The sequence below is a fragment of the Astyanax mexicanus genome, chromosome 21, assembly GCF_023375975.1.
Source record: "Astyanax mexicanus isolate ESR-SI-001 chromosome 21, AstMex3_surface, whole genome shotgun sequence".
Taxonomy (NCBI): Eukaryota; Metazoa; Chordata; class Actinopteri; order Characiformes; family Acestrorhamphidae; genus Astyanax; species Astyanax mexicanus.
Window position 1 is genome coordinate 21,709,850 of NC_064428.1, and position 23,674 is coordinate 21,733,523.

Genomic DNA, 23,674 nt, shown 5'->3' on the forward strand with positions numbered 1-23,674 from the left:
TCAGCTTAAAAAAGAAGCATGCCACGTTTAAAGAGGCTTAAAAAGGGATCCAGAGAAGAGGAAGAGATCGGCACAAAAGCTGTAGTTATGTCGCTGTCCAGGTTTGTAGCGTAAACGCCTCCTGTGTCGCATTACTTGCTCCCTCCAAACGTGGAGAGATCCTCCGGGTAGTTTCAAACACTTGGGGAACAGTCTGGATGCGCCACTGCGCATGCGCCAGCGTAGGACGAGCACTCCCCGGCTGTTTGTGGCGAGTCACACTCATGACTATCAACCTAGAACATGTTCTTCTCGTGTGTTTCTGTATGTGTGTGGGTGTTTATGTTTTTAACCCCCGGTCCCTGACTCTGGGTGGCTTGTAGTTAACATTGTGCTCTTTCTAGTTTTCCAGACACACCGACTCACGACACCTGTGACCGACCCAAATGTTTCCCAGGGGTTTCGGGATAGGCAGCGGTGTCTGTGTTTCGTTTCTTAGCTAAAAAGTAAGTAGGGGAAAGGGGGCTTTTTGTATACGGCTGAGCTGTGTTTTGCTCTGCTTTGTTTACTGGCTTACAATCGTAGCGCCGTCTATGAATGTAGCAGCAGCAGCTCCGTCACCGGTTCGTGTAAAGTGTAGTGAGCCAATCAGGTTCGAGTGGGCGGAGCAACCTACGCAAGAGCAGATGCTCGATTCTTGAATCTTTGGACTCGACTCCCAGTGCGATTGATCGGGAATCATTGAATTATGAACCGATTCTAAAAGAGTATGAAAAATCAGTGGTTTGGTAAAAACTACAGCTTATTCTTGATAATTATTATAATAAAACATAAAATCTCTGTAGCCGCCATGGTAGTACATATTTACTGAATTATAGTTAATGATCATGCAAATAAGTAATGCTTAATAATGGTGCTGTTGAAATGTAAAAAAATAAACAAATCTGTCACAGTGTTTTGTAAGTATACCTATGTGTTGAAGGATAAGACTATATTTTTTTGATGCTATAACAATAACAGATGTAAAAAAAAAGTCTGATATACTAGCAAACCACAAGATAAGACAGGAACAGCCAAATAATAAAAGCAATGAAACATAAATTTTTTTAGAGAACATTGTAATTATCCTCACAATCATTCGAAAATTCTGAAAACTAAATACAAACCTACCATAAAAACACAAAACTTTGACCTATATACAGTGAATTAATATATAAATATAAAATAGCAATTTTTTATTAAACAATTTTGGCACTCGTTTCATTAAAAAATATTTCCCATTCTATGTATCAGTTTTTCCATACAGTTAAAGAAGAGGGCTGTGTCTCTTTCCATGAATGTAAAATAGTTTTCTTGGCTATTAAATTTGAATATGAAATCATTTTAGCTGTTATTTTGCTAAAGTGACATACAGTTAAATATAAATCTTACTATGAAATATGAAACAAGGCAGTAGAATATTTCAATTTGATTGGCCTATTCATAGCTTTATTTATTTTATAGAATCTTTTTAGTAACACTTGTGTATATTCCTTGGTATGCTATCAACAAATGTTTTTGTTTGTTTGTATGTTTAGATTGATTAATGCGCTATTTTTATCCTGTACATTGCAATTACTTAGAAACCAATATAACACACAAGAAAGACATTCCACTTGCGTATTCAAATGCATGAGGTAAACTTAAAAAAAAAAACAATATTCTGTTTGTTTGTTTTTTTTTACTTTTTCTCAAACATTTTTTCTGTTTTTCTTGTGTGTGTGTGTGTGTTCGCTTGTGTGTGTGTGAGGATGACTCGAGTCTTTGTTTCCAACAGAGAATCGACTCTTTTTTACGATTCGACTCCTTAGCGCGCCTCCCTCCTCTAAATAAACCCGTGGTCAGACGGAGAGGTTAGCTGTAAATTGTGTGCTGGAAACAGTTATTTTAAATATGCTGTATGAACACACTTCAGGACCATGTCTGTGAGCCTGCTTCCATTAAAACACTGAGAATTAAACGGACGAGTGTTTAGTATTTTTGCTCCTCTGTGTCCTTCTTCCCCCGGCGAGCTTTGCTGAGTGCGGCCATTTTGAACCTGCTGTCAGTGAGCTTAGTTAGCCTGCTACAGAAACGGGGTGCATGAGGACGGTCTGAGTGAGTTATATCTAGGCTATACGCTTAGATTAGGGTGTTTTGGGGTGTGTAAATAATTACTAATCAATTCAAGTAGCTTAAAATGATAAAAAGATAAGCAGCACTGTTTGTTGCCTAAAGCGCTAGAGCCTCATAACCTAGCTAGTTAACTAAATAACCAGCCAAGGTAGATAAACATTTCACCTAGTAATGACACACAGGACATGGTATAAGTGTTTTAACCTGTTATAGGTAGACACATATCTAATCAGCTGGATGACAATGAGGCCATTGTTGACACTGCTCAGAACCGCAGTCTCTGTGGGCTCGAGTCGAGCTGTGTGCTCAGAGGCTGGAAACAAATGGATCAAACCTGCAGGTTATGATACTGGAATAAAGACCTACAACAGCCTCTCCAGACAAAAGGAGCCCCTGGTTTTGGCTAAAGAGGGAGTGGCAACCTGGTAAGACACCTTCAGTTTATCTAGGCTTGTGTAAAAATACTAAATTTGTCTTCTAAATAGTTTCATCAGTGTTGTCTGCGCTGTTAATGTGTGTGTAGGTACAGTTGTGGACCCACAGTGTATGACCATGCCCATCTCGGCCATGCATGGTAAGTCTGGGAGTTGGTTTTAGTTCGGGGAGCCTAAAAACATGAGTGTATGAACATTAAATTGTGTTTGTGCTTCATTTTGTTTGGTGTCAATTTCTGAAGTTTAAGAAAAAAATCAGCAAAATAGCCATATTCCATGATCTAAATTTACACCTGAGTGTACTAAAGCATTAATACTTGTCTCAGATATTTAGGTACATGTACATATGTACGTTTGGGATGTATTTTGTGTTGTGCAATGGAGATAAATTAAGTTACAGGCACAACCAGCAACATTTAACATTTTTGTTTTATTATTATTCGTTTTTCTATACATTTATGCGTTGTAACAAAAAAGTGCAGGATTTTTTATGAAGAACTGTTAACTCGAGGTCCATGAGGGTATTGTCTATTCAAAACCATATTTAAAAAGTTGTGCCCAGACGTGGGGACGAAAATCACTTTCTAGGCACTTTTTGCTAGTTCACCTTATAGCATAAGTCTATTGTTCTCCATGAGCATGTTGTCACAACGTTGTAAAAAAGCTGTCACTTTAATGTCTTCAATACAACATCTGTATTATTTTTTGTGATGTTCAACTGTTTATTTTACTTATAAAAACCTAATTCATATCAGCAGAAGTACAGATGTTTATGGGCATTTTGTTTACATATATTGGCAATAAGGCAGGTTTCTTTTTCATGTCCGATCTCTGTTTTTTTCCCCTTTGTGTGTAGCTCTTATGTCAGATTTGACATTCTGCAAAGGATTTTGACCAGGGTTTTTGGAATCAACATCACCCATGTCATGGTCATCACTGACATTGATGATAAGATCATACAGAGAGGCCTTGAGGTAATTGCACTACAACTGACTCACTGATTCTGACTCAGAAATGTCTGTTTAAGAATTTAAATATTGAATCATAAAACTGTAGCATCTAGATGATTTGAACTGAGACCCATAATCATATTTATTTCCTGAGTTTTATGGGATGATTGTGTTGTTTGTGTTGTAAGTTTCTACTTATTTTCTTCCCAAAGGAGAACATCTCACCACTTGTGCTTGCCAGAATGTATGAGGAGGAGTTTAAGAAAGACATGATGGCTCTAAAGGTTAGACATCTGCATTTCAGTGCATTATTACTAAGAGTTCAAAGTCGCACAATGTTGGCTTTAAAAGTCACACAATGTTGGCCAGTTTGTTTAAAATAGGCACATTTAAACGCAAATGGGCAGTTAGTTAATTTCTTTTTGCATTTAAGAAATTAAAACACTAGCAAATTATATTACACTGACACACCAAATGTTACTTCCACTTTGTTTTAATGGCACTGAGAGTTGACTGTGGAAAATTTTGTAGCGAGTTTGTACCTGGGCTTGTTGCACAGGTGGCATTCTTTCACATAAAATGAAATTGGCCTAAAAGACAAAGCACTGACCTGCAACAGATGTGTGTTGGGCCTCCTGCATTGAAATTGAAGTCACTTGTCTGTTCACTAGAACAAATCTAGCCAGACACCGCCGGGCACAATCCCTTCCCCTCACTACGCTGCCCACTTCTGGTGGCAGTGCCCTCTGTGACGTGTGACGTAAACATGTGACAGTGTCACATAGAGGAATGTTAAATACCTGCACAGATTCAGAAATGGAATATCCCATTCATCTGAAACCTACCATCAGGCCTTGCTCAAACGTAGATAATTCACGCTGTCTATTGTTTAACCCCACGCCCAAGATAACCCCTCACAACTTACACAGCTGTGGGCATTCCCAAGCCATCCCCTGAAATGTCAATTCTTGATCAATTCACATACTGCTATCCCATGACTTTTGACATGTTATCTCTGTTGTCTAGGTGCTTCCTCCAGCTGTGTACATGAGAGTCACAGAGAACATCCCTCAGATTGTCGCTTTCGTAGAACGCATCATCTCTAATGGTCATGCTTACGCCACAGATCAAGGTCAGTATTCCTTGTCTAAGATCTAAAAAATTCAGAAGTTGCTGTAAATGTTGATGAAGGTATGTGATCTCATGTGTGTTCTTTTAACACAGGGGATGTCTACTTTGATACTCAGTCTATTGGCAGTCGTTATGGCAAACTTGTAAACTTTGGCAACGCTGCTGAGGCTCCAGGTATATTTCCACAAAAGTTTAAAATGTAGGACTGCATGATTTCTTGTCTTCCTGTTTTTTTGTGTACTTATATAAGTGATTCCATGTTATTTATATGATATATCTTTTAGCAGAATAAGGTATTATGGCTCTTTCACTCCTCTATCCTATTATTTCCCTTTGACCTTCTTTAGGCCCTATCTAAAGATGTTTTTACCTTTAACTTCTATTACTTTTGTACTTCACCAGTCACTTTGGACAAAAGCGTCTGCCAAATGTAATGTAATGTTGATGATTACTCATTATTGCTGTAATGCTGGTTCATGAGAAGTATCGTCACAGCAACAATGACTATAGGTAGTTTTAAGACATAAACACATAAACATTTAATATGCAGTCAGTCCCTCTTTACAGAAGGTCTAAAACTTTACCAGTATTAATTCAGCAGAGCGTTGGTGACATTTATGCACTGTGTTCATCAGCACTCAGATCTTACTCTGTAACATTGCATGGTTAGTCACTTTGTAACTGGGTTTCATTGCTTCTTAAATACAACTTAAGCCCTATCTGGATGGGATTGGTTTCTCAGTGGGTCCTGGGGTAATTTTCCCTTTTATGTGGGGTCCTCTGTGATTTTATTCCTGTCCAGAACGGCCATGTATGTGTTTTTCTCAGACGTCCTCTGAGAAAATGGCTGAATTACCTACTGTTTTTGCTGAACTCCAACAGTGGTCGTCCAGTAATTTAGTCCTGTCCAGATCCACATCTCTGAGTTTCGTCACCTCACGTTTAATAAAATAGCTATTTGTCCACTGCTACACACCATAATTACAGTTTGGGCATGCGTTTCCATGGAGATTCATGTAAATACAACAGCGAGTGGAAATGGAGGAGCTACTGATAAAGATGTCATGTAATAGAGAAAGCCAAAAAAAGACCTGTTTTTTTTAATTGCAGTCCAGATGCAAGAGTTTTATCACTGAGTAGAAGTGTGAAATATTTTTCACAAACATCCCCCTGAGAAACTAATCCTGTCCAGATAGGGCTTTATTGTGCTCTCTGACCTCTATAAAATCGCCCATTTTTTTCTAATGTTTGTCAAGAAAGGTCTGACTGAAACACCTGAATTCATTGACATTGAAGTGTGTCCCAATATTTTGTCCATACAGTATGTGATTTACGGGAATAAGGTTTATGCCTATAGATGGTTAATCATTACTGCTATAATGCTGGCAGATTGCAATTACAATATTTAATCAATTAAATAAAATACATTGATTTTTTTTTTGAGGTGTCAAGGATAAAAGAGACCCACGTGACTTTGCCTTATGGAAGGCCTCTAAGCCACAAGAGCCATACTGGGAGTCTCCATGGGGAAGGGGAAGACCTGGATGGCACATCGAATGCTCCACCATTGCCAGGTAAATGAATGAATAAGGTTAGAATGTGTGTAGACCATTGTGTTATGATAGCAGTTTTAATCTTCATTTATATGTTGTCGCAGTCATGTAAAACATAAATTTTACAAATTTGTAAAATTAAAGAACCCTCTATTAGAAGAATGTTACCTACAAATTTCTGATACAAAATAATCTCTTCTCTGTTCTTTGTAGCTCTGTGTTTGGGAGCCAGTTGGATATTCACTCAGGAGGCATAGACTTGGCCTTTCCTCACCATGAGAATGAAATAGCTCAGTGTGAAGCATACCACAAGTGTGACCAATGGGGAAACTACTTTTTGCACTCAGGTAAGGCCTCTAGTTGCACAGTGTAGTGGAGCTATGCTGGCTTATCTCAGTAGGTGTGCTGTAGTAGCAGACCTTTTTTCTGGAAATAAGTGGACAATTTTTTTTAGTCCATTTTGTCTAAAGATGATTATTGGTTCATTTAAAATATTAACTTCTAACTGGTGTTTGAGTTGCCAAATATTTTGACAGATAAATACATTATAAAGCCAATCTTTGCTTCACGGTCTGTACTTGTGTGTAACTGGCTTATTTTATTAGCGAACATAAATGTCATATTTCTATTTTTCAGGGCACCTTCATTTGAAAGGAAGTTCAGAAAAGATGTCTAAATCTTTGAAGAATTATATTACAATAAAGGTACATCTTTTAAGTACAGTAAATTCACCTACACCATTTTATCAGCACTGCTTCATATGTAGGAACACCTTTCACTAATTATGTAAAGGATTATTTGGGTGGTTCATTCTCAGCAATGTGATGATACCAGCATGTTGGCAGTGTGTTAGTGTGTGTTGTGCTGTTGTAGTGGATCAGAGAGTTTTTAAACACTGTTACTGTCACTGCTGGACTGAGAATAGTCCACTAACCAGAAATATCCAGCAAACAGCATCCTGTGGGCAGCGTCCTGTGGGGAACTGAGAAAAGGGTCTAAAAGATGACCAACACAAACTGTGCAGCAAAAAATTAGTTAATATCTCTGACTTTACATCTACATGGTGAAGCAGCTAGGTACGAGTATTTAATAGTGTGGACAGTAAGTGATTAACAGTGATTAAAAACTCCAGAAACACTGCTGTGTCCAATCCATTCAAACCATAACTATTTTTATAGGATTTAGAACCTAACTCTATCTCAATCTTTCCATTTTTTAGGATTTTTTACAGTCTTACACTGCAAACGAGTTTAGACTGTTTTGCCTGTTAACCAGGTACAGATCAGGTAAGCTCCGTAGTCTATGTTTGAAAAATATACTCTATATTATATATACATTTAAATGTCATAACATTGGTTTAAATATATTTAAGTATTTTGAGAAGTAAAACTTTTTTTACTTGTTTAACTTGTTTACACACTTCTTAACCAGATGCGAATTTAATAATTAATAATTAAAAAGGAAATAATAAGAATAGATCAAATTTGATGACATGCAACTTTAATGAGGCCAGACTTTTAAGTTGCATAAGTGCATAAATTTACATCATAGATCATGTGACGCATACCACAATAAAAAAAAAAAACTAAGGACATAAGCCTATATATACTTTTTACTGGTTTGAATAACACACTCAATGCCTCTGTCTCTCACAGGGATTGACTACAGCAATGCTAGTATGAATGAGGCTCGTTCCACACTGTCTACCATCTCTACCTTTATCCACAATGCCCAGGCCTACATGCAGGGTCACTTACAGTGCCAAACGTTACAGGAGGACCTTTTATGGGAAAGGTAGGAAGCTGCAGTGAATCTGTAGCACTTTATTACTATTCTTAAGTATCATTTTGGAAGATTTCTGCATTCCTTGAGTATTATGTACATTATAAACAGTGCATCTATGGCTGGGAGTCCCAGAGAGTTAATTTGCCATTGCTGTACTGGAGAAACAATGTTCTCCTCCAAGCATTTTCAGCTCTCTAGTGAGTCATTAAAAAAAAAAGAGCATGCTCATCAACTCAGAACTCTCTGCTGTAATAGTGAGAAGATTTGCAAGTAAGTGGGAATCAGAAATGCCTATGTTAAAAAATCTCATTTAAATGAATAGAAAGTATGTAGTACTTGGTCTCATTTTTCTGACATATTCTGTTAAGGTTATCCCTGACACAGGCCAGTGTCCGCACGGCGCTAGCAGATGACTTTGACACGCCGAAAGCAGTGGATACCATTATGAGCCTCATTTACCATGGCAACTGTCAGCTTCAGCCCGTCACCACGGTAAGCTCATACAGATCCTGCTGTGAATATGTATCTATATATTTTACTGTTTATATAGCCAGAAGCTAAAATGATCTACATTGTTTTGTGGTAATTAACGTTATTTTGTTGGGCCAACAATGTTCATGATGCAACTTTTTAACTGAATGCACAGTTTCCACAGATTTCTTTGCCATGGGAATTTTTTTGCCACATGGGCCTTCAATCGCAAGCCTAGCAACCACTAAGCAACATTGTGACAACTACCTAAAATGCCATGCCTAGCAACCACATAGCAACTACATGTGTCATTGTTGCAACACCTGGAATACCAAACCAATCACCTAACAACACCAAAGCCACAAATAAGCAATAACTTGGCATACTGTAATAAGTAACAAGCTACCATTTAGCAACACCATAACCAGCACCTGGCATTCTATAGCATCCATGTAGCAACACCATGTCATTCCTTTAGGAAATTGACTTTTCTACATCCATTAGCAGTCTTTCTTCATTGTGTTGTTTTTTTCAATAGTGTTGGATAGGGCTTAATCACTTGTCACCGTCTTGTGTCTTTCTAAGGCCGACGGAACTTCTCGGAGTCCAGCAGTCTTTGGAGCGATGGTGTCTTACATCAGAGATATCATGGACATTCTTGGAGTTGATCTGTTGGACAGAAAGGTCAGATGACTAAAGCTGCAGACAGCATGTGAACACAGCATGTTTAAAACATGTAAACAGCACAGTGGGAGGAGCTGCAGCACTTTGAGCATATTGATTTGTCCACTACATATCCTGCATTATTGCACATCCGAAAGTGTTAGTTAGTTCAACAGACATGTCATGTAACAGGTGTACTGATTGTGTGTTCTTTTTATAGTCTGTTACTTTAGACACATAATGTCTGCTGGCCTGCAAATGCTTTCTTAATGCATTCATTAGTACATAGAGGATCAATTTCGCAGACAGGTCTTAAGATTAATATTCGACAATGTTTTTTTAAATGGAAACTCTCTATTCAAAAAGCTCTGTTGTCTAAGACTATGCTTAATCCATGTTTGAGAAACTTCCCCATAGTGTATTTATCTATGTAAATATATATGGTCCTAGAAGTCCTAGTTTCTGACACTCTTACTAATGGCAATCATTCCCAAACCCTCAATTGTAATTAATTTAAATAATTTGTGACGGCCAAGCCGAAAAAGCTGAAAATACCAGCAGAACTGTCTAGTTGGGTCATACCAAATCACACCATTCGTGACCTAAACAAATAACAAATAACTATATATCAACCATTTCTCCTTTTTGGGAAAAAAAGTTATTCTACCTTTTCTACATTAAAAACACCAAACTGTCCTTTATGTAGAACTATAATTCTTCTTTCATGAAGGCACTTAAAAATAAACTGACAATAATCCTGTGGGGTCCTGATATAAAGAAAAAAAGTGTTCGCATATGATTATTTGTTGAAAGGGATCAGTTATTATTTCAAAGATAGCTCATTTTTAAAATCACTTAGGCTTAATATCTGAGTTAAAACAAATGGACAACAGAGCTCTACATTCCAACATCTGTGAAACTGTAAAAATAGTACTTTTAGGATGCTTTGGGGATTTTTAGAGGAGTTTTCCTAATGCTTAGCACAAAGTCTATTTACCGATAAATCCTTTCTTTCATATAGCCACATTAGCTTCATATAGCTAATTACCTTGCTGGTAATGTCATTCTTGGAGGGTCTCAACATGACGCTAGTGGGGGATAGCCCTTAAAGAAATAATTGTTGTTGGTGGATCGTCATTTCAGTCAACTGTGGAGCAAAAGTGGCAAACTCAGGAGAAAAGGATTTTTGACAAAAAAAATCATGCTTGTGATCAATAAATACAACAGTATTGTAAAAAATGTTTTTGGGGCAGATGATTTACAGTTTGGCACATTTCTCTTTGCTCTTAGTGATCTATGAAAGTATATGTATAGTAACTAGTAACAGTAATTTTTCGGTAAAATTTGCATTTCATACTTAACTTTCTTTTAGGAGTCCTATGCTGATAGCTCATCTGGTGTTCTTCACAATGTGGTGGAGCAGCTGGTGCATTTCCGTAGTGAAGTGCGAAACTTTGCTCTTTCTGTGGAAGACAAAGTCCCTCAGGACCTTCAGAGCAGCGTCCAGCCCCATAGGAAGAAGCCCCACGCGGACAGAGTGCCCTTACTGAAGGCCTGTGATGCCCTGCGAAACAATCTTGTGCCCTTGGGAGTTCAAATTAAGGTGAGATTTCTGGCAATTACTGTTTCCCGAGTTTTATATTTACTGGTGATGCATCGAAATGGGAAAAAAGAGACATTTGGTTGATGGCTGAATAACTAGTATTGAACACTAAAGGTGCACCAAATATTGCAACCGCATATGACTAAAATATAAAAAAATAAGTTATTAATTTATTTTTGCAAAATGGAGCCAAAAATATTGTGCTGCATAAATTCATGGGGCAATGTGAAGACTAACTTTTGTCTGTCCTCAACTAGCAGTGAGTAATCCAGCTTGGAAAAACCACTGTAGTTTAGTCGAGTCCAGCTGCTGTGTTTGTTAGCAGAATATGGATTTAGTGTCTAGAGACCTCCTTTCAAATTAAAAGCCCTTTGCAGGGTTTTGTTGTTGCGATTTCATGACCTTTCATAAACATCTAAGCAGTAGTGTCAATTATTTTGCATTGGAATATGTAGAATATATGAAGCTGTAAAACTGTATTGTGCTTTATTTGTTTGTGTGCTGGAATGTTAAAAAAAAAAAAAAGGTCTCAGTTACTTCTGGGACAGTTTATCGCCCAAAAAACTAGTTATCGTTACTGGCCTAGTTAAGACTCTTACATTGTGTTTTCTGGTTTCAGGACAGAGGAACTAACTTCACATGGGAGATCACGCAGCAACAGAAGGAGACCAAAGACAAGAAAAGCTAGATGACAGAAGTTTGGAGTAAAATGAGACTGTGGTCAAGTAATTGTTCATGCTTCTAGGACATCAAGAACCAAATTTTGTTGTCAACTTTGGGACCAACTTTGCATTGGCTGACTGAAAAAGCACTTTGTCTGTGACTCATGGAGGGATAATGCAGTACAACAGTGCACTTAGCCACAGAGACACTCTGGAATATGCCATTCGGGATGATGGTTGCTGTGGTTGCCAACGTTGAATGTAACATTAAACATTCTGTAAATCAATAATTTCATGTCTGATCTCCTGTAAAAAAAAATTGCAGCACTTCTTATGCACTCTAGCAATATTGAATAAGAATTGATTTCCGCTCATTGAAATAGCCAGCTGTGATGAATACATTGTGGACATGTTGCACACACAAACACAAAAGGCATTCTCCGTACACTGTGACTAAAGAACTGTATCAGAAAAACTATTGTTTTGTAGTCTGACTGACTGATAACTCATAGTTAAGTAATTGTCTCCACTTTAAAGAGCCCATATCCTACATTTTTCTGTATTTAACTGTATTTATCTTGGAAAAAATGAATAATAAGGGTTAGGGTACATGGAAGTGACAATGTGAACTTCAAACAGTTATTTCTTTATTGAAGGCAATCCAGCATAACCAGAACCATTGTGTATTGTTCATGATGACCATGTTCTGTTTCAAAGATACATTTGATTTTTATCCAGGACTGAAACAGCAAACATCTAAATTTAATGCAGGAAATACAATTGTTGGTTAAATAAAGTGCTTTACAATATCCTACAAGTAGTAAAAATGTGTTAACATTTAAAAAATTAATTTACTCTTTAAAAGATAGAAAAAGATGTTTTAACAATATAACATGACTTTTGTGCCTGCTGCAACAGTTGTTTAAATTTTATGCAAACATGGTGCAACAACATGGGCGCAGATGGCACTGGGGACGGGGGGGACATGTCCCCCCCAGATTTATAGTGACCTCATCCGAAATCTATCATCTACAAGCATAAACGTTGGGGTTTTAATTTAATTAACTGTACATTTGTGGAGTTTTGTGTTCCACAATGCCCTCGTTTTTAAACTAGGAAGCGTTCAGTTCAGAGGTTACATTGTTCGGAGCTCCGTGTTCCAGTTCCAATGTAAATTTAACGCACCTTCTCAAGTCCGGGGTTCTAAGGAGCTGGTAACTGCCTGTAGACTACAGACACAGGCAGTTACCAGCTCCTTACGGTACGTGTCCACTAGCACTTTTTTCAACGCAATCCGCTGCGCTGGATCTCCTTGCTCGTTTTTGAATTAAAATGAAGCAACAGAAGTAGACAGTCATAAGTTTAATATTTTTATTTTTTTTACCAACCTCACTGTAACCTATAGCTCTATAAATCCATATTCTGCCGCTTTCAGCTTCTCTTCTGTGGTTGAAAGGCGCCTGTTCTGTGTGTGTGTGTGTGTGTGTGTGTGTAAGAGGCTTGTGTGTGTGTGAAGACGCAGCCTGCTCTTCCCTCATTGGCTGGACGCAGCCTGCTCTTCCCTCATTGGCTGGACGCAGCCTGCTCTTCCCTCATTGGCTGGACGCAGCCTGCTTTTCCCTGATTGGCTGGACTGGACACAGTGCGGCGGCCGGATTTATTTGAATAAAGTTGAGCCGGAGGGCGGAGCTGCGTTAAACACTGCGTTTAACATTGTCTTCCTGGTCTGTAGCAATGAAGAAACAAAAAACAATAACATATAACAATAACAATATTCTAAAGTTTATTGCAGCATATATATATATATATACGTATATATAATTTTACAGCTTGGTCCCCCCCAGTTCAAAATTTCCATCTGTGCCCCCGTGCAACAATAATTTTTTTAAAATGTATTCTGAATTAACTAATAACCTTTACTTTAAAAGACAATTTGTATATATATTTTTTCATTTTCTTCCATGTGAGGCCATGTCTGCAGTGCTGCCTGATTAGGTTAAATTATAATTTGATGAAGTTAAATAATCTTACACTTACAAATATTATTTGGGGGTGTAGTTTCAAGTCTTATAAATATGATAAATAGTAAAAAAAAATATGAAAAGGTGCTGTATTCTGATTAGGGCTGCAACTAATGATTGTTTTGGCAGTCAACTGACCTGCTGATTCTTTTTTTTTTTTTTTCGATTAGCCAACTCTCTCTAATTAGTTTAGTTCGAATTAGTCCATGTCTAAAACAGCTGAACATGAGATTTAAAAGGCATTTTAATGTCTAGATGTTGTGGAAAGTTAGTACTAATATTAAGTGAGTATGTATGTAATCTGTTTTGTCAGAGCACTTTTGGAGACACAGACTATGTTCAGTATAAACTGTGTGACCCTGTGGTACTGTTACAAATGATTCTAATAATGATTCATGTTTATAGATTGAAAAGTTATTTAGAAAATTAATTTCCACAAATGTTTTTCTTACAGTTCTGAGATTTCCCACAAAATAATCTACATTCATTTAGTACTTACATGGTCATCATCTAACAAAGTGCTCAGTCATGTGGGAGAAACGGGTTTAATATGATTCACACACTGAGAGGGGCTGGATTGCGCAACTGTGCGCATTTTCTTCAGGCTGCGTGCAGTCCGCCTCGTGAGTTCCCCATGTCGTCATTAGTTACTTTATAAAAATCAGTAACTTCCTTTCGAGTCTGGAGAAACGGGTCTGCTGCTGCTGCTGGAGCTGGAGAGAAGCTGTGTTGGGAGTTTTTGGTGTGAACTCCTCCTCTTTAGTGTTTCAGGACAGACTGCTGGATTCTCCTCACTACACACCAGTCCAGAGCGGAGAGCAGCAGGTCAGCAAGAGCCGGAGTCGACAGAACACCGATACACGAGACTCTGAAGAGCTTCAGTCAGCACCAGCAGCTCCCAGACACTAAACTAACCTAAAAAACATGCCTGCGCCCAGAAAAATTAGAAAGCCGGACATTAAGATGGTGATTCTGGGAGACATGAACGTTGGAAAGACGTCTCTGCTCCACAGGTACACAGAGAGGAGCTTTAAAGACACCCTGAGCACCGTCGGAGGAGCCTTCTTCCTAAAGCAGTGGGGGCGATACAACATCTCCATCTGGGATACAGCAGGTAGGTTTTCCAGTTAAACGTTTTGCAAACGTTTTCGAACATTTTCAGTAGCTAAAAGTACCACAGGCGTTTTGTTTAGGTGTGGATTTAGGAGCCCGCCATTCTAAACCAGCACTTTCACACAGACCATCAAAGCCTTCAAGATAAAAGCCCGGCTCAGACCTGTGAAACACTGTAATACTTTTACTAACTTTTCATTTCCAGAACGTTCTCTTCAAAACTCCTTTGGTCTCCTGCACGTAATTTCCACAGCATTACAGCCCACCAGAGTCTTTTCTCTCTCAGAAACAGTTAGCAAACGTTATTGAAATGGAGAATTTAACTTAATTTATGCTGTCTATACACTACACGACTTTGAAAAGACTCTGAATTTTAACAGACTAAAGTTTGACACCCTCTCACGTTTAAAGACAAGTCAGAGATTTTTACTCACAGACTTTTTAGTCAGAGGCTAAAATTTTGCAAAGTTTGGAGATTTCTACGGTGGCCGAGAAAGCCCAACGCAGTGCAAATTGAAAAGCGCTGCAAAAGCACAAAACACATCCATCAAAATTACAACACAGGCGCAGCAAATAGAAAAACGCGCTGCAAATAGAAAAACGCGCTGCAAATACAACCACAACACAATGGAAGTGAGTCACAACACAATGGAATTTTCCCGGGGGACCTTAAAAGATGCGGTACCAGCTAAGCTGCGTCTTCAGTAACGTCTCGGACTTCACTATGTGTACAAAGGACAATAAGTGGCAAACAAGGCGTTTTGTGAAGCAGAACTTTTAATAATATGCACACAACCATGGCAATCACAGGTAATAAACATAACTTACTTTTCAGAAGCTTGTTTGCCACTTATTGTCCTTTGTATACAGCTGGTACCGCATCTTTTAAGGTTGTTGAAACAACAACAGACATTACTTTAGTCATATTTCAACCACTTTTCGACGTTGAAGGTCGGTTGTGTGCCAGCAGGGAAGGTACAAATAATGTTTATATCAACAATGTGATTTATTAGAGACCCACAATGTTTGTCCCCATCAACAGTTTATTTTTTCTGCCACACTGTTAGTTCCTGATATTTTTTTATAGAATACATTTTATGTTTAACTCTGCCTATAAGCTTCCCCCCCCCCCTTTTTCTTGCAACATTGTATAGCAAAGAATCACACTTTTACTGCTATACATTTGCCTTTGCCTTGTTTGTATCAAAAACAACTCTGCACAATATGACAAAGTTGTGTAAAAATAAATATATATAAATATAATGACTTTAAAGAGTTAGCTGTGTTTGAAAAACTGTACATATTAAAGTAAGAACCATATTATCTGTCAGTGAGATCATAACAAGGTGGAAGAGACTGGGAATGAAAGCAAATTGCTCTGTCAGTGTAAAATACCAGAGCAGGGTTAGTGGATGCTGAGGCACACAGTGCTCTTGGGTCACCAGTTTCTGGAGAGTCAGTCACAGACTTCACATGGCCTTCAGATCAGCTTAAGAACATTAGAGCTTAAAGTGCTTTGTGGAATGGGTTTCCATGACCGAGCAGCTACATCCAAGCCTTATATCACCCAACGCAAGGCAGGCGAGCAGGTTACTTTTGGCAATATAAGGTATAAGGAATGCAGTCGGACATTAAGGACACTTTATTTCCAAATGTTTGGAGGACACACCTTCTAAATGCACATATAGCCTGTATAGTCTCTATAGAGAAGTATTACTATTAAAATAAAACAGGCATTAGGCATAGTCTACCTAGAAGAAAGCTGGACTGGACAGTATAGACAAAAACAGGATAAACTCTTAATTTAATGATTTCAAAAGAAACATCAAATGAGCAGGCATCACAATACTTTTGTCCATATTGTATATAAGAGATTTGTTGCCTCATTTAAAAAAGCAAACATTTCCTGGCTAATGTAATAGATTTTATCTTAGCATGAAAAACTGTCAACGTTGTATTTTCAGTTCATTAATTTGGTAAGCCATCATGAACTCTTAGCATAACTGTGTGAGAAGTCATGTAGGTCAGTTTACGTGCTGAACTTGAATTTGAGTTCAGTCTTAATGAGTCTGAGCCCCCACCCCCACCCCCGCTCCCCTTTTGTGCTTTTTTCAGCAGTTTTGGCTCATGGGGTCCTGTGACACAAGAACAGGGAAGCTCTGATCTTTCATCACTCGTGTTTCCTTTTGACTGTAAAAGTCATGGATTGCCAGCTTACGCAATTATGGTAAAAAGGAGGTTCAGAAACATGTACTTTCATTTGTAGAGTATACAACTACATAAATAATTTCCAATAACTGGAGTGGGTAGTTTGACTATTTTCTTTACATTATGCTATTCTGTGCATATTGTGGATTTCAGCAGTATGTCAGTGCAGCTATGTTGTTGCACAGCATATTAATGAATGTGCTGGTTTGTAATTCTTTCTTACTACACACGTAGTGAGAAATGAAATACACTTACTGAGCAGTTTGACACTACTGTAACTGTGGTAGGGCCTCCCTTTGCCTTTTTTATTCCTAGGTCACTACCGGTTTCATTCGCTGACTGTTGTTCGTAGATTGGCAACAAAAACCACTGCTTGTGTAGTGTGATCACAGCCAAACACTTGGCAGACATCTAGCAGGTTTAATATCTGGACTAGTCAGTGACTGCAGGTCAAGAGAAATGATGACCTACAGCCAATGGGAACATAAAGAGAGAGAACCAACATATGCTCTCACGTACATTTAATTGAAAATCATGTCATTTGTGACCCAGGGATGCTGATCAGTCAATGTGAATGTCAAAACAACTAAAAGACTTGTGATTACAGCACAACCAATCACATATTGTGGACTTCACGGCAATTATTTAAAAAGTCAGGTAGTGAAGCAGGCACTAACAGCCTTAATTTGATTTAATCTGATTGTTTAAAATACTTTCCTGAGATTCTGCTCCATGGTTTCATTGTGTTGTGTATTTTATGCAGATTTTCCCATTCTAACACATCCTAAAGTTTGTAAAGAGTTGTCATTTGAGTTACTGTAGCCTTTCTGTCAGCTCCAACCTGTCTGCCCATTCTTTGTTGACATCTTTCACTAACACATCTATTAAACTGCTGCTCACTTATTTTTTCTTTATTACACTATTCTGAGTAACTTTAGAGGCTGCTGATCTAAAAAACCCTAATCAGCTGGTGCAGAAATACTGAAACCAGCCCTTCTGACACCAACAATCATACCTAGGGAATTGTCCCTCCCATTCTGGTGGTTAATTTGGCTATGACTTGAAGCTGATCTGAATGATTTTCTGATTTTCTACCACACAATTTGGCTGATCATATACTTGCATGGGTGAGTAGGTGGTACAGGAAAAACAGGCAATATATTATCCACAAACTAAACAATACACTATACAAAGTAATGTACAATAGAAATTGTTATACAATAGATAAAACAAGCATAATAAGATTATAAAAGTAGACAGAGTACAGTGAATGAGAGGGTGTGGGAACACCATTGTACATGTACAAGTGTGACCAATGGATAGAATTTGCAAATATAAGGCATTGTCAACGTTTTTGTGATTTGATCATTCCATTTCCTTTTAGTTTTGTAAGAGGTGTACAGGATTTACATATACAGCAATTTAAGCACCAACACTTTTTCAGTAAGTTACTTATATGTAGAATTTTGTTTAAATACAGATCTTTATGCTGAGCAGATTGTTAGCTAATACTTTACAATATCAAGTCAATATTACCTATATGGACAGTGATTAATAAAAAGTAATGTAAAACTGCCATGTCAAATGCAATGCATTAGAAAAAACGAGATTTGAGCATTTGTACAGTACTGCTGTGATGACCCTGGGCATTTCTGTGAATGCGTGACTGAGACTGTACTGCTCAGCTGACATTGCATGCCTTTTGTATCTGATCATTTTACCCAGCGTTCTGGAGACACTGGAGCCCTGTTCCTGAAGTTATCATGATTAAGTTTATTAAAAAGTTTTAGCTTTTTAATGATTTTGTGTAAATCCTCCTATGTTATTTTACATTTAATCTTCCCGTTTATCTACAGAACTAGAACTGCAGATTTAGAGTAATGAATGCTCAACAACAGTGGTGATGGAAGCCTCAGAAGGGCTACTTTTATCTTTTCTGTAATGTAATTAAATGACTAACCAGATTTGCAAGGTCTTACCAAAATATCAAATCAGTTTTTTTTCCTTATCCACAAAAAGCATATCAGTCAAGACCCGTTTGGTGTCCTGTATATATTAATAATTAGAGCTGTATGTTTGTAGCAACCTGCTGTTGTTACATCTGATGTATATCACAATACAGGAATTAGGAATAAGTATGTTGCAATGTAATTTATTTTTTTTTTTTAAACAAAATATTAGAAATGGAAAAAAATGCATTAAATCTTATAAGGTGCACTTAAAATCCTGTAATTTTCCCAAAAATCGTCAGTGTGTCTTATGTAAGTTTTACCAGTCAGGTTGTAAGGAGCAGAAAAGCTTCTCCGCTAAAGTACAGCGTTATACAGGAGTTTCAGTTTAGTGCTTTCAGCAGAATAAGCATTAGCTGCTAACCATTTGGGGTAAGTAAAGCGCTTCTGTTTATTTACAGTAAGCTTAGATTTCCAATATTTTGTCTAAATATTTTTTTAATGAAGTTACTCAAGCACTAAGGCTGGGTGCAGCAGCATTAGCCGCTAACCGCAGCTCTAGCGGGACCCTGAGTGTTTTGGTACCCCAGGCGCTATCAGCTAGCTGTTTGTAACACGTAGCCTGTTTTAACATGGTAACCCAATATATTCCTCTCTAAACAGCGAAAGAGCTAGCACTGCGGTTAGCAGCTAATGCTAATATTGCTGCACCCAGCCTTAGTGCCCAAGAAAATTGAAAACTTACCCTTATAACTCTTATGTCTACTCTTATGTACTTCAGTAGAATGGCTTTACTGCTCTTTAATACCTGACTGGTAAAATTCATACATAAAGTGCACCGGATTATTCAGCACACTGTTATTTTCGGGGAAAATTAAAGGATTTTAAGTGCACCTTACAGTAATTGAAAACAACTGCTGGCAAGGAGATATATATAAACAAAAAATCTGACTACAGTAAGTTAAGGTCATTTTTAATGCATTGCAGAACAGTGGAATATAAAGACAGAGTGCAACACTGCCATCTAGTGTTTTTCGAGAATTAATACAGGATTTCGTTACTTAGATATATGAATATTTATTACACCCCTAATGTATTGGCAAGGATCTGTGGACTAGAGGTGTGCCAAAAAATCGATTCACATAAGAATCTTGATTCTCATTTACTACGATTCAGAATCGATTTAAAATGTCCCAAAATCGATTCTGAGGGGCGGGTTTTAGACTGATTTTGGGCTGGGTATTTTTGTTGGACCTGGCAACCCTGGGGATAGCGCTTGTCCTTTCAAACGGAGATCTTCCAGACACACACAGAGCGTAGGTGTTTGAGAATCACCGGTAAGATGGCAGAACAAGCACTATATTACATTAGATTAACGTGTAGTTTCAATGTTTTATGGCAGAATGCTTCATAACAAGCATAAAAAAGATCGCTAGTAGTTAGTTTCAGTAACTGTTAGCTAGCTAACTAGCTAACTTTCCAGTTCCACCTTAAATAACGCTACAGGTGGCAGCGGGCTGCAGCATTTAAGGCGGAACGGAAAAATACAATAAGCTAATCAGAGCTAATTTCAGCTCCTCATCACAGAGGAATTAAGGAATGGACCATATGAATTAATTTCTCCACCTCCTGCCCCCTTTCTGAAGAAATACAACGACCTTAAATTAACTAGTTAATCAGCAGCTGCTCCTGAACTTTAGCGCTCCACTGCTATCATCACATCAGCCCAGCAGCGTCACCTACACACCACCGCTAGTAGCCTGGTAATAAAGCAGTGTTATTTATTATTTATTTATTGTTCATTAACGTCATTGTGATATCCCAGTGATTCCTCTGTCACTGAGGACCCACATTCCTGCACATTTTATTGTTTTTGTAACACATTACCTGCTCCAGGACCAGTGTATATTATGGAGGGTTTTTTTTCAATAAGATTCATAAGCCAGAAGCAGAAATTTTTATAATTCAAATCGTTTTGAATCAAAAATCGATTTTGAATCGAATCGTGGCCCCCAAAATCGGAATCGAATCGAATCGTGAGATAGTAAACGATTCCCACCCCTACTGTGGACACAGGGATTTTAATTACATATATTTACAATATATATTGTGGTACGGAGATATATCTATTTTTGAATAAAACATTAGGAAAATATTCAATATAAATTAATATAAATACCATGATATTCACAAATTCTAAATAAAAGAAAGATTTTTTTTTTGAAGACAGACATAACACTAACCAAATCACTGTCTGACAGCTACATGTAAAATTTACCATTAAAAAACAAATACTGTGTTTTGAGAATCAATATATATAATTACTAAATATATTGTGTTACATGGACATATCAATATTTTCTTACACCCCTAGTGTAGTGGCAAGAACCTGGTGAAACCATATTGATATTGTATGTAAGGATATACTAGTATGTTTTAAAATAAATGAATATAATTTGAAAGGTTACTTTATTTCAGTAATTCAGTTCAAAATGTGAAACTCATATTATATAAATGTATCACACACAGAGTGATCTATTTTAAGCATTTATTTGTTTTATTGTTGATGATTTTGGCTTATAGCCAATAAAAAACGCAAAAATTCAGTGTCTCAGAAAAAAAAACTGTATAACAGTGGACCAACACCAGCAGATTATATGTCTCTCCAAACCATCACTGATTGTAGAAACTTCACACTAGACCTTAAGCAGTTTGGAGTGTGTGTCTCTCCACTCTTCCTCCAGACTCTGATCCCTTGATTTCTTAATGAAATGCAAAAATTACTGATGGTTTGGAGAGACATGTCATCTGCTGGTGTTGGTCCACTGTGTTCTATCAAGTCTAAAGTCAGTGCAGCATTTTTTCGGGAAAATCTTAAAGCACTTCTCGCTTCCCTCTGCTGATGATAACTTTTCTGGAGATTCAGATTTCATTTTCCAGCAGGACTTGGCACACTGCCTAAACTGCCAAAAGTACCAATTGGTCTTAAATAATATTTAAATTTTCTACAGTTTTATACCAAATCCAAAGTCATTGCAGTGTTTTCCACACAATAGTACAGACCTTTTTTAGACTGTATGTAACCAACAGACTACTTCATACTTTTCTGCAGCTAATATCACTAACCAAGTATTTCTTACAAAATGTGATTTGTTACTTGTCTGATGTGTTCTGTAGGGTTTTTGGCTTCTCTTGTTACTACATAGTTTAGTTTCTTTGCCTGAATGAACCTCCATCCATGTTAACTCCTTTATTGTTTTGATCCTCTTTACCTCCACAGGTCGTGAGCAGTTCCATGGCCTGGGCTCCATGTACTGCCGTGGCGCATCCGCCATAATCCTCACCTACGACGTCACCAACTGGCAGAGCCTTCTGCAGCTGGAGGAGCGATTCCTGTCCCTCACCGACTCGGCCAACGACGACTGCATCTTCGCTGTGGTGGGCAACAAGGCCGACCTCACGGACCCATACGCCCAGACCATAATGCCTGAGGACGTCGGGCCAGAGGAGTCTGCCATCTCCGCCACACCTTCTTCTTGCCCCACCCCTCCTCAAACTCCCACCATTCACAAGCAGGTGAAGCGAGAGGACGCGATAGCACTCTACAGCCGCATAATCAGCTACAAAGCCCTGGACGAGGACGCGAGTCCTGTAGCAGACAAGATGTGCTTCGAGACGAGCGCCAAGACGGGCTACAATGTGGACGCTCTGTTTGAGACTCTTTTCGAGCACGTGCTGCCGTCCATCATACAAAAGCAGGTAAGGACCAAGTCGCCTACTGTGTGCTTGGAAGGCTACGAGGAAGAAGAGGAGAAGAAGAGGAAGGCAGACTGTTGCACGTGAAGATGATTTCAGTGGATATTTTTGTTTGTTTTTTGCTTTTTTGATTTTACTCTCTTTAGAAATTGCAGAGGGTCCAAGCGGATGAATGGTGGCAGTTGAGTGCCGTGAGTTCTGTATTCAGCCTTGAACATATCTACCTGTCCAGAAGGAGAACCAAAAGATCTGACCTCATATCTGAGGTCAGCATGAAGGGGCATCAAAAGCCACCTCAGGAACTTTAAAGGCTTTTACTGTATATCTTATCCTTGCCACTGTTAGCCTTTTGTGTACGATGATTAGCCATTGGCAGTCACAGACACATCATGCACATTCTCTTCTCCATCTTGGCTCGAGATGCTCACACACATCAGCAGGTTCATCAGTAGTTCCGGCTGCTTGGTATGAAGAAAGTAAAAGCAGTGGTAGCATTACGATTTCCTCCCTGTGTACATTGTTTGGGGTGAATCTTGCAATGTGCTGCTAGCATTGTACTGCTGAAAGTTTCTGTAGAATATGGAATGAAAGACCTGTGATTGTTCAAGATCTTAAACAAAAACACAGATTTAGAAGGCTAATTAACATTTCCACAAACTTTTTTTTATCAGTATTAGACAGTATTACAATGTAGCAGAGGCAGGTGGGAAGCACGGATTTGCCTCAGTGCCACTTTGCTGCAGTTAATACTGAATGTTCACATTAGTTTGCAACACTTCATTGTTAATGAGTTTAGCACAGCTTTTTTGAAACACTGGTTAAATCTTTGTTCACATATATGTTTCCCTTAATTTTTTCATGTAAAAAAAAGAAAAACTGTTAGCTAAAACAATACTGCTCTTATATTACGCTGTTTGCTATCGCAGATTTATTTATGGTTGCTTGCCTTAGCCTTTAAACTACGGTTCTCTCAACATTCCAAAAAGTCTTAAAAGGTGAAGTTACAAAGTTTGCTTCGTTCATGTGCCTTAGTGTGGTTTCTCTGTGAATACTAATACATTCCTCCACACGAAGTAAGGTTGAAACCATTACTGTATACTTTATATCCTGTTTCTATGTTGTCCAGTTTGTTTTTTTACTTTTAGGCTGTGTAATTTTATGTGTATCTACTGTAATTGTACTGTGACTGCTATTTAAGACATTTTAGTGTTCTATAAATAAAGATTTGTTTATTTAAAATTA

The 23,674-nt window shown here is 38.0% G+C and overlaps 2 protein-coding genes across 3 annotated transcripts; both read left to right on the plus strand.

The window, feature by feature from the left end:
• Window positions 1–394: 394 nt before the first annotated feature.
• Window positions 395–11,863, plus strand: cars2 (cysteinyl-tRNA synthetase 2, mitochondrial). Of its 2 annotated transcripts, none has more exons than XM_022674804.2 (16): window positions 395–485; window positions 2,347–2,558; window positions 2,657–2,707; window positions 3,424–3,541; window positions 3,730–3,801; window positions 4,544–4,649; window positions 4,742–4,822; window positions 6,093–6,222; window positions 6,415–6,548; window positions 6,838–6,905; window positions 7,421–7,487; window positions 7,857–7,995; window positions 8,355–8,478; window positions 9,043–9,141; window positions 10,493–10,723; window positions 11,343–11,863. In XM_022674804.2, exons 2-16 carry the CDS (start codon window positions 2,371–2,373, stop codon window positions 11,409–11,411), a joined length of 1,677 nt encoding a protein of 558 aa, XP_022530525.1. In that variant the 5' UTR covers window positions 395–485; window positions 2,347–2,370; the 3' UTR covers window positions 11,412–11,863. The 2 variants fall into 2 exon arrangements, with proteins under 2 accessions (XP_022530525.1, XP_022530524.1); XM_022674803.2 differs by lacking the exon at window positions 395–485 and adding an exon at window positions 1,751–2,115.
• A 2,029-nt stretch (window positions 11,864–13,892) lies between these two features.
• Window positions 13,893–23,674, plus strand: LOC103028343 (ras-related protein Rab-20). Its single transcript, XM_007228694.4, has 2 exons — window positions 13,893–14,520; window positions 21,957–23,674. The coding sequence occupies exons 1-2, from the start codon at window positions 14,331–14,333 to the stop codon at window positions 22,517–22,519; spliced, it is 753 nt and encodes a 250-aa protein (XP_007228756.2). The 5' UTR covers window positions 13,893–14,330; the 3' UTR covers window positions 22,520–23,674.